The sequence below is a fragment of the Lepisosteus oculatus genome, chromosome 7, assembly GCF_040954835.1.
Source record: "Lepisosteus oculatus isolate fLepOcu1 chromosome 7, fLepOcu1.hap2, whole genome shotgun sequence".
Classification (NCBI taxonomy): Eukaryota; Metazoa; Chordata; class Actinopteri; order Semionotiformes; family Lepisosteidae; genus Lepisosteus; species Lepisosteus oculatus.
In genome coordinates, this window is record NC_090702.1 from 32,424,731 (window position 1) to 32,436,370 (window position 11,640).

An 11,640-nucleotide genomic window follows, 5' to 3' on the forward strand; every position below is an offset into this window, starting at 1 on the left:
CAGAGCGAAACCTATGAAATGCTCTGTGTCCCAACACCTGGATGATGTGTGTCCTGAGACAGCCAGAGGATGGCTGTAGAGCAAGAGATGAGATGGGTTTTGAATACCTTGCAGAACAGAAGTGAGTTGGAACAGAAACATTAGTTAAAATATAGTGACTAAGAGATCATTGAGTGGATTTTGAGAAAGCATTATTACTTTAAAGGAGCTGAGCGCTATATAGAAAGTTAGACTGAAACAGTTAGTGTGGACGCCATCAAGTGAATTGTGGGGAACAGTCAGTCTGTGGCTAAACTAAGAAGACTTTGTGCTTAAAGAAGCAAGAGGTCTACTCAGTCTTACCTGAAGAGGATCCAATAAGAGAAAAAGGATACTATAGTAATGTAAATATGCAATACCAAACTGATAAAAAATGCCAAAAGGTTATGTGGCACAGTTAGCATGATTAACAGGAGGTATAGTTGTGATTGGCTAAGGCCTACTGTTGTTGCATGTGGGTTCTGAAATAAGCCCCATTATACTACACAGATTTGGACTATAATATTGAATACATTGATTTCCTGTTAAGGTGATCTTTTAATACAAGTCAAGTATACATCGAGATCAGTAAGGAGAAGAGGTACTTTTCAGACACCTGTGCATGTTAAATATTGCAATATACTGAAGTTTCTGATTGCTGAAACCAGACACCTACAGTATATACATAAATACAGAGCATTGTGGTAATTTTAAAAATACCTGAATGGAAAAAGGTTATTCTTAGGATTTTGTCCCTTCTAAGTGTTCAATCTGATTTATTTTTCGTATTATTGCTCTCACTGAATTCTATTTTTGTGTAAGGCTTACTCATTGTATCATTTCAAGTGAAACTGTTCTGTATTTGGAAACCTGATATGTTGGCTGCCGTCTTAGGCTAAATTTAGGGGAGTTAAAGGGATCACCAAGCTCAGGAAAGATTCACGGGTCTAGCTGCTCTGACCTAGCTCCTATGATTCTCAATCTCATGGCTTATTAACCTAGTGAACATGGCTATTTCATGAACTGGCTCCCCACCCCCTTCTCTTAATGAAGTAAGCAATTCCTGGACTGCTCTCAGAATTGCATTCTCATACATTTCTGGTAAGTACTGGCATGAGCTTAGAGACTGACTCAAACTGCACTAACCTCCTGTCAGAATACACAGAAACCCTCAGCTAGCTCTTGTGAACATTGTGTTCTTTCAATCATTTTTATCATGTTAAGATGTTTTTGTAGTCAGGGTTAGGATATTCGTTTTTCTTGTATTCTTTATGAAATTCTTTTTATGAGTCTGTTCACTGCCATCTGGATTTTTTTGTTCAGAGTTGTGAGATTGTAGCGAAATGTCTTGCCAAAGGATGATTATGAATGAACTCAAAATGGTATTTTCCCTGTAGGATTTTGAGATGCTGCTAATTTGTGAATTCCAGTACTTGCATCTGTAGATTAGTTGAAAGACGAACTCTAAACAGATGCCTCAGGCTTTCAGTTCACAGTCCTCATGGCCATGCAAGGACAGAACTAAGAAACAAATAAAAATAGAATTCAAAATATTATAACTATTTTGTTCATTTTCACCATTACAGTAAACATCATCAAAATGCATTTAATGTATTGGAAATGAGCACCGGACCTGTCTAAGTAGGGCCTACATCCATACATATGTGTAGAACATTACTAGAATAGACGTTTTTGTGTTTTGCCCAAGGATTAAATAATCAAAACTACTTTGTATGATAGGTCTTTCTCAAGCCATTTAGAGAATAAAAAAGTAACTGTTACATTTTATATTTTAAACAGTTGAAAGACAATCTGAAACAAATGATTTTAAACCTTGGGTGCATAATTGTGTGTATTTATATCTTTATGGGTATAACCATAAAACTATGTTTTACAAAAATACTTTTTAGCCTCTGGACTGCATAGTTAAATTACTATTCAATACCTAGGCTGCTTATGTGTTAAAACACAATAATAAAATTATCTTAACAATAAGTGGTCCAGGCTTTGAGCAACACTCAGGGCCATAGCGTGGCATGTGGTTCACTTTTCATTCTTGTCCTAGTCATTAGATGTGATAACATTTTACATCTGTCTAATAAAACTTTAATTCCTTTCTTCCAAAAATCACTGTTTATAGTAGATTCACAGTAATAAATGCTCACAATAGTTCAATAGTAATCATTTCAATTATTTCATAATTTCAAACTTAGCTTCTTTAATTCCCTTTAATGATCACAAAAAGCGCAGTGATTACTGCATTCTTAACCAACATTACTCAAAGATATACAGATTGCAGTAACAAAGTTCTTAAAGTTGCATACCACACTTAGGCATAGGAATTGACATTATTTGTAAAGATTAACAACAAGCCTGTTAAGATCACAGATGTGTCATAACTCATTCTATTAACAACTCTTACAGTTCCTTTGTTTGGTGTTAATTTCAGGTACAATGGGTGATATAGCCCTAGAGACAGAAATTGACATCCTTGATGAAGAAGGAAAACTTTATGCAGCTGATTCTTTGAATAATTTAAACAAATTGAATGTTTGCAGTGATCCACAACTGCTTTTATCTGGTAAGAATTCAAATGATTCATTTGAAAATATATTGTTCAGTTTTCAAATGAATGTGCTGCAGATTTCAAATACAGATTAAAATATAAATACATGTTTTTGAATACTGGAATAATTGGTAACAATATCTGTATAGTTTATATTTTACTTTTAAGTGTACATTTTTTAGTTGTAGGTATCACTCTATGATTGATAGATACTTCTAACATAAGAATAACACCTATATTCTGTATATACAGTGCCTCAATATATTTTTGTAATTTGTGATTTTATGTAGTCTAGGCTAGAGGCAAATCTGTTCATATCCCAATGCTCAATCTAGAATGAACAGGTACATGTTGTTCAATTTATGTTAGAAATTTATGTTATCCTGCAGATAACCCGTGTGGTGATCATGTGTGAAGGTGTAAAACCATACTTCCTTTAAGAAAATGGAGTAGTTTGCTATGGATAAAAGGTCTTTAATAGGTTCTATCCAAGATATTTGATCATTTTGTTAGAGAAATGTTAGGTAAGTGAGGCCCTTGAAAATATCAGTTCAGCTCATATACTTGGCTATGGACCTACCCACTCACAAATGCATTGCTTTGAACTTCAGCTGGTGAAAACCTGCCACACATTAAGAAGAGCACAAGTGAGCCTCACACAAGAAGCAGATTGTAATAAATCTCATCACACATCACTTCGCTGCCAGGGATTAGGGAGATGGAGAGGCAGTGGGGCTTCCAATCAACTGTCTATACAAGAGAGCATGTTCTTTCTGTCTTGTGTGTTGAGATTCACCTTTATTTTTTTAAATTTTGGTTTGTGTCGTGAGAGGAGAAAGAAATCTACTCAGGAATTGCATTGATCAATTCTAAATTGAGTGCATACAGTATTCTATTCACAATGTACTGTATGTATGACCATACAGTACATTTAGTATGTTTGGTCATAACACTGTCCATAACCCACTTTTACATGTCTCAATCCCCATTGTCAGAGCAGTAGCTTTTGAGACTTTCAAATTTCTGCACAATCCCATCAGGTCTGACTCAGATGTTTGTGCCTCATGCAGATTATTGGACCGAAGTTTGAATATTCTACTGCAACGCGCCCCAACAATACCAGTAAATATTATGAAAATTTTGATAGTGCAACAACTGTTCCTATTATTCCATTATTGGTTCCTCCCAATAATGTCCTGTAAAATCTTTTTTGAGCAAATGATACTGTCTACATATAAAAATTAGTTTTATTGTTTACTGCGTATTGTTTTAATGTTTTTGCATTTTCTCAGGGTTGTGTAGGTGTTCTGTGTGACATCCTGGTGTAGAGTGTCATAAAATAGGAGCATTGATAGACAGGTCAGAGTGAAACAGACACAAGACAGCCGTAAGGTTAAAAAAGTGCTCTTTTAGTACAGTGCACAGGAAACTAAACCCAAACAAAACAAAAGCCTACGTTCCTTGTTTAACTGCTAACTAGACTTATCCAAGTCCTTCTCTATCAATATCGTCCATTTACTGGCCTCAAAACAAGGAACTCTTAACTCCAGTCTCTCCTTGAGGCATTTCATAAAAACTAAGTCTCTCCCTCAGACTCTTCATAAATACTTTCATTAACTTAGTTCCACAGCTGCTCACTTACTCAGTCGTTAGTGTCCTTTTTTTGCTCTCTGGCACAGCTTGCATAACTTCAGACTTCAGACAGCACATGGTGATAAAACATTTGAAGCCTTTGAGACTTCAAATTTTTGCTTTTTAAAATGTCTCCTTACCAAATGTTGCGGGTCAGTTGGACAGGTGATATGGTTCAGAAAAGGGTTTCCATCTTCTCTGTAGTCACTGCCCTCTCACAATCCCGCTTTCCAAAGACACCCTGGTGATTAATTGATGCTTCTGAATTGGTCCTGTGTGTGTGCCCTGTGATGGACCGGTGGTGCATGAGGCACACTCCTCTACTTCTGGGACAGGTTCTGGCTGTTGTGTGCCCTGTACCAGAAATAAGCATCTTCTTTATCTGGGAGAAAGATAACTTGTAGTAAACGCTTGAAGTTTAAAAAATATATATTTTTTATTCTTGCAAATAGGGTATTGCTCATGAAAGAATAAAACAATATCACAGAACTGTCTAGTATGGAGTTGGAGAATGTTTGTCTATTGCAGAGCCAGCTCTGACATGGACATGGAAAATCATCTGATCTTTTCCCAGGGTGGTGCACTTGCCAATGGATGTGGACTCAGCAGTAACATTTCCAACAGGCAGTAACTCTAGACCAATTAGCAGAGTCTTAATATGGGCAATTGGGTGGGCCTATAATATATAGGCTTATAATGTATAGGCTTTTTGAGGGAATGAAAGTCTGTGTTACAGTGCCTTGCGAAAGTATTCGGCCCCCTTGAACTTTTCAACCTTTTGCCACATTTCAGGCTTCAAACATAAAGATATAAATTTTTTATTTTATGTGAAGAATCACCAACAAGTGGGACACAATTGTGAAGTGGAACGAAATCTATTGGATTTTTGAAACTTTTTTAACTAATAAAAAAATGAAAAGTGGGGCGTGCAAAATTATTCGGCCCCCTTGCGTTAATACTTTGTAGAGCCACCTTTTGCTGCGATTACAGCTGCAAGTCGCTTGGGGTATGTCTCTATCAGTTTTGCACATCGAGAGACTAAAATTCTTGCCCATTCTTCCTTGCAAAACAGCTCGAGCTCAGTGAGGTTGGATGGAGAGCGTTTGTGAACAGCAGTTTTCAGCTCTTTCCACAGATTCTCGATTGGATTCAGGTCTGGACTTTGACTTGGCCATTCAAACACCTGGATACGTTTATTTGTGAACCATTCCTTTGTAGATTTTGCTGTATGTTTGGGATCATTGTCTTGTTGGAAGATAAATCTCCGTCCCAGTTTCAGGTCTTTTGCAGACTCCAACAGGTTTTCATCCAGAATGGTCCTGTATTTGGCTGCATCCATCTTCCCCTCAATTTTAACCATCTTCCCTGTCCCTGCTGAAGAAAAGCAGGCCCAAACCATGATGCTGCCACCACCATGTTTGAAAGTGGGGATGGTGTGTTGAGGGTGATGAACTGTGTTGCTTTTACGCCAAACATATCGTTTTGCATTGTGGCCAAAAAGTTCGATCTTGGTTTCATCTGACCAGAGCACCTTCTTCCAGATGTTTGGGGTGTCTCCCAGGTGGCTTGTGGCAAACTTTAGACGAGACTTTTTATGGATATCTTTGAGAAATGGCTTTCTTCTTGCCACTCTTCCATAAAGGCCAGATTTGTGCAGTGTAAGACTGATTGTTGTCCTATGGACAGACTCTCCCACCTCAGCTGTAGTTCTCTGCAGTTCATCCAGAGTGATCATGGGCCTCTTGGCTGCATCTCTGATCAGTCTTCTCCTTGTCTGAGCTGAAAGTTTAGAGGGACGGCCAGGTCTTGGTAGATTTGCAGTGGTCTGATACTCCTTCCATGTCAAGATGATCGCTTGCACAGTGCTCCTTGGGATGTTTGAAGCTTGGGAAATCTTTTTGTATCCAAATCCGGCTTTAAACTTCTCCACAACAGTATTACGGACCTGCCTGGTGTGTTCCTTGGTCTTCATGATGCTCTCTGCGCTTTCAACAGAACCTTGAGACTATCACAGAGCAGGTGCATTTATACAGAGACTTGATTACACACAGGTGGATTCTATTTAACACCATCAGTCATTTAGGACAACATTGGATCATTCAGAGATCCTCGCTGAACTTCTGGAGTGAGTTTGCTGCACTGAAAGTAAAGGGGCCGAATAATTTTGCACGCCCCACTTTTCATTTTTTTATTAGTTAAAAAAGTTTCAAAAATCCAATAGATTTCGTTCCACTTCACAATTGTGTCCCACTTGTTGGTGATTCTTCACATAAAATAAAAAATTTATATCTTTATGTTTGAAGCCTGAAATGTGGCAAAAGGTTGAAAAGTTCAAGGGGGCCGAATACTTTCGCAAGGCACTGTATGTGTTAGGAAACAGCCACATGTTACTTGGCCTGAGTACCCGTTGCATTGTTTGTTCTAAAAATGGATCCACACTGTCAAGACAGAAGTAAAACAAAATTTATGTTTGTGTCAATCACTTGTCCTGTCTTTTCAATTATCAACTTCCAGTGTTCGAACAGTGATCTTTGTGAGAGCAGATGTCTTTTTCTGTGTCACATCTACTGCAGTATAATTAGATAGAGCTAGAAGTGCTGCATCTGTGACAACTTCAAAGGTCTTTGGGTTCTGGTAGCATATCAGGCTTTGGACAACAGGCTATTCTGGTCATTACCCAGTTGACAGTGTGACAACTGGTGAATTGTGCTGTTATTTTGATGTGCAGAGCAGAGGTCTTTCCACTGATCTTTCCCTACAGAAATGTTGCCTGTGCTCACAGACAAAAAACAGCTCTGATAAGACCCAACTGAATCTTTTTCTAAAGTCTGAATTGTTAAAATATTAGTTTATATTATAACTTTTTTTTCTGATGCCACTCTTTCAAATTTTAGCAGAGCTGCCCTTTAGCCCCCAGGATAATGCTACACAGGACACCAAGGGAAACCAGAATGATACCCAAGAAAGGCCCAAAGCAGGTGAGTAGAGCACAGCAAGAACATATCAAATGGATTAATATATTTATTTAAGTTTTCAATTTATAGAAATAGTTATGGGTAATATTAATTGTACTTTTTTCTTGCAAACAAAATCACTATTTAATTTTAAGTAGTTACGCATTGAGGTTTGTAAAGAAAATACTTTGTATTGTATATTGTATATGTATTCAGCTATTGTAATCTTATAAAATGTTAAATAGTACAGAAAAAAACACTTTTGGGGAAGCGATTACTTGAGTATTACCACATGACAGAAAGGTTTAATAGTTTATTCTGCTTAGCGCCCATATTTTTTCTAAAACATAACAAAATATGTTTCATACATGTACAGTATGTGTGTTCAGTAAACAAGAGTATACTGTATATGAAGGTAAGTGAAGGGTTGTTTTAACTCTGAGAACTACATTTTCTGTTGTGTTGTACTGTAACAGCACAGTTATCTATTTCCTGTATCCTGGGAGAAATAGTTTTAAGTATCCAGTGCATGGAATGCTTATACTGGTTTTTAAGGAGAAAGCTTGTGGCTATAGATTTTCATCTTTGATCAAAGAGAACAGGGCAGGAGCTAAAAATGACTTTACGCACTGGTGATCAAAAGAGTTTATGTTATCCCCAAAATGAAAGCCGTGTAGAAGAAAAAGCTTCATAATGTAATTGATTTGAATGGACAATGTTATTCATGAAAGGTCTGTCACATTTGTCATTAGGACAGTACGGAAGGAGAGTTCTTGCCATTCTAGTGCATAGGAAATGTAACATGGGAGAAGAGTCTTCACACTACAAAACTTTTTTGACTGGACCTACATTGGTACAGTAGCTTACTTGCATATTTCCTTTTGCATAAGGTAAAATGATCAGGCTTGTGCTGTTCTGTTGTCTATCCATGAAGTGGGATATTTCAACAGACAAAAATCTATTTGTTTGAAATTGTACCGGAAAAAAAACAAACAAATCACTAATCCTTGGATTGGGAATTAGCTGCTTTCTGATGATGATTAGATAATCCTTGTATTCAGTTTGAAAATTGCACAATTTAAAAAAAACACAACAATCTTCTGTTTCAGATTAAATGTTAATAGCCTTACTTCAGTTCCAACACTTTTATTTTATAAGTTTGTATCCTGCTTCTGAAGTTAGAAATGTTATGCAAAGATCCATTATATAAAAAGTATTTTTGCTTTCCAATAGTGTACAGCTTTTTTTCTTCTCTCCTTCAATATATTCAGAGCTTAATTCTGCACAAAGTGTTAGTTCACAATTTGTAGTGCAATGCTGGGCTAGGAATTGCTGAACTTCTTGGGTTTCCCAGACTCTTGCAGGGTCTTGGTGATGTCAATTTAAGTTGTGCCGCTCCTTCAACTGGGAACAGCTCTCCCTCTTGATGAAAAGTTGGGGGATGTCACAACTTATACAATTGTGATGGCTGGGCAGTTCAGATTAAATGAAAATGAAATAAATGAAATATAATGGGGCATCTTAACAGACATGAACAAAAACCCAGGGCTTGAATTGTATTTTTGAATAATGTAGTCCAGTTATAATTCACAGCTTTTGTAAGCACATATTTTGTCCCTATAGTACATTAGCAGGACACTTGTCAACCATCTTTCAATTCATTAAAGCTGATGGACATTCTCCCTTGGAAGAAGGAAAAAGCCATGAAACGTGGTGCAGTTGTTCCAGATGCTTGTGCATATTTCTCATAATCCTCGCAGTGGCGCTGGCAGCAAGTCTTGTCCTGTCTTCCTTCGCAATTTATTTAACAGGTAAGAGAAGAATTCCTCTCCTGGTCACTCAATACTCAGCTACTGCTTTCTACAGCTTTAGTTCTCAAATTTAATAGAATATCTTTAGTAAAACCAAAATGAAGGACTCCAGATGGGCAATATTCCACAATACAATTTTTTTCAGTACATAATTTTCTTGTACTTCGTACAGTAAATGATTTAAAGTTGAACTTGTAATTGGATTTTTTTTCAGCCAATATTTATAGCACTTATATATTTATAGGATTCTACTCTCTAAAACCAGGTTTTGCAAACATTTTCTTTAATAACTAGAAATTTGGGATGCTGTCATTGTATTGCAGCACAAACCACGAGGAAGGTGGAGGAGCTGTCTAGCAACGACTTGTACCAAGAAATCCTGAAGGAGATGAAAGGATGGAAAGTTCTCATTTCAGAGTATTTAAACATCTCAGCAGCTGAAAATCAAAGGGAGAGTTAATTCAGAAAGTTCTCCTAATGGCTCAATTGACAGAACATGGAAGGTTGCCATGTCATTTTGTGTTACCACTGTGGTGATTGTCACTTCCTAGTGCATTCATCTTGCAGAAAGCATTATTTATAGCAATGACATGTCTGCTTTTCTCTTTAAAAGAGGAACCAGACAATGCAAGCACTGCCCTCTCCTAGAGTAGTTTTTGGAATTATGTAATGATTACAATGCGCTGCTCTGCATAATTAAGTGCATATGCATGGAGAGAATGTGGTTGATGTTGACTTCATCCAATACATATCCTACACAAAGTAATTCAGCTCAGGTCAGAACCTCAATAATTCAGTTTTTCCAGCTAAAGTAAAATAATGGTACTCTGCATTTGCAGAAGAAAAATTAGCTAGATGCTCATTTTGTCCAGCTACTAGTAAGGACTATGGCAAACATAAAAACTTGGATATATATTAAGCAGATTAGTATTTTTGACATTTCCCAATCACATAAGTGTTCTTTGTTTTTCTAAAATGACCTACCTAGATAGAGCATGGAGGAGATTGAGGGCATAATTTGTTTGATCATTAGCTGTTTTTTCTTATCTTGCTTTTTTGACTGAGTAGCACTTGGTCCAAAAATATTCTCAAGATACTACCAACTGGTGCTGGACAATCAGCCAGCTTCCTTCAGATATTGATCTCCAGTTTTAGTCCTCTGGACCATGTCCAGGTCTTTCAAACTTTGACACAAGTCTCTGTGGTCTTCTCTTTCCAAAGGTAATGATGAAAAGTTCTTTCAAATGCCACTTTCACTTACACACTTTTCAGTGCAATTATTTTTCTGGTACCGCATTTCACAAACATTTTCAAAACTTTAGATACATTTTTGTTATATGGCATTCAGAAGTGAATTTGCAAATATGAACATTGTCATCATTATGCATTTTAATCTTTTAGTCTTTAATTCAGCATTTCATGTTACATAACCCAGATTTCTGCTAGCATTTGTTTTCCTTTAGATTGTCCAGAAGAAACTATGTGACAGATTTACACAAACAACCTTTTCAAGTATTTTTTCTCTTTCGAAATTGTTTGCACCTTATGATACCTTTCACTTTTTCACAAATAATTCATTTTGAGTGGCTGTCACATTCTGGATGCAGTCTGTAATCTTTTAAAATTCCTTTGCTTTCCCATCTTGTTTGATATCATTTTTTAAATCACAAATTTTTCCTAGTATTTTAATGTCCAGGTCATTAATATAGATTAGGATGACCAACTGCTTTAGCATTAATAAGCTACCCACTCCAAACTAAACTGCATGTCCTTTTAAACTGTTTATGTTTTCAAAGCAAGTGTACAGTACTTTTATTTTGAATGTATAAATCCCAGTGCTTTCTCTAAATACCTTATCATGAATCTGAAATATACTGTATGTATGTAACAGAAATATCAGTTCACTTTAGGAACCTACTATTTTGTAAGTGTTTGTTGGCGATTCTGACAAAGAAGAGTACAGTCATTATCCCACAGGTGGTAGCTTTGTACCATTGGCTCCTCAGCTACTGTACTGTACACCAAGTGTCTGAACCTGTATTACCTTAATGAGCTGGATTACTACTGCAACGACACGTCTATCTATAGGATAAAACTAACTTGTCTCATGATGGTCTAAACCCAGTTCATGTTCCCTATTAGAAAAATCTTTGTCATGCCAATTTGTTTGGCTAAGCCCCAACACTCAATATTTTCTAAGGTTTGGGGATAAGACGTACTGTAGTATTAAAGGGTAAATTATTATTTTACTAGAGGAGGTTTAACAGACTAAGTATATATTGTATATAAAACTGTGTCAACCTCCCAAAGTATAGTACATGATTTCTTTAATAAACAGTAATGGCAATATATAATATTATGCGTTGCTGCCTACTAGATTTTTTGTTGTTTTACTTCTTCCTTTTATGGTTCCGTTAATCTGGATTACTTCTTAAAATTGTAAAATGTGAAGTGATCAATATCAAAACACAAAAGTGATGAATTTGCATGAATATTTGATTTCTCATAAACATAAGTGCTTCTGTTGGAAAGTTACAAACTGTTACATTTTTATATACAGTACTGTAAAATACAGGTCCCTACCACAATAAATGGGAAACTCCTCATATCAGAAAGCACAGCTACAAAAATCTGTCAGAATACAATCAGAAAAGAGAAT

The 11,640-nt window shown here is 36.4% G+C and overlaps 1 protein-coding gene across 1 annotated transcript; it reads left to right on the forward strand.

Annotated features, from left to right (window-relative positions):
- The first annotated feature begins 940 nt into the window (after nt 1-940).
- On the forward strand, nt 941-11,340 carry LOC138240823 (leucine-rich single-pass membrane protein 1-like). The gene is made up of 5 exons (XM_069192409.1): nt 941-1,119; nt 2,468-2,599; nt 7,111-7,194; nt 8,838-8,981; nt 9,305-11,340. The coding sequence occupies exons 2-5, from the start codon at nt 2,473-2,475 to the stop codon at nt 9,439-9,441; spliced, it is 492 nt and encodes a 163-aa protein (XP_069048510.1). The 5' UTR covers nt 941-1,119; nt 2,468-2,472; the 3' UTR covers nt 9,442-11,340.
- Nucleotides 11,341-11,640: the final 300 nt, after the last annotated feature.

What these genes read in the sequence shown, in the direction of transcription:
- LOC138240823 (XM_069192409.1), top strand. Translation starts at nt 2,473, where the DNA reads ATGGGTGATATAGCCCTAGAGACAGAAATTGACATCCTTGATGAAGAA. An exon ending in TCCACAACTGCTTTTATCTG is followed by an intron (nt 2,600 to 7,110) that starts GTAAGAATTCAA and finishes TTCAAATTTTAG; the next exon opens with CAGAGCTGCCCTTTAGCCCC. An exon ending in CCAAGAAAGGCCCAAAGCAG is followed by an intron (nt 7,195 to 8,837) that starts GTGAGTAGAGCA and finishes AATTCATTAAAG; the next exon opens with CTGATGGACATTCTCCCTTG.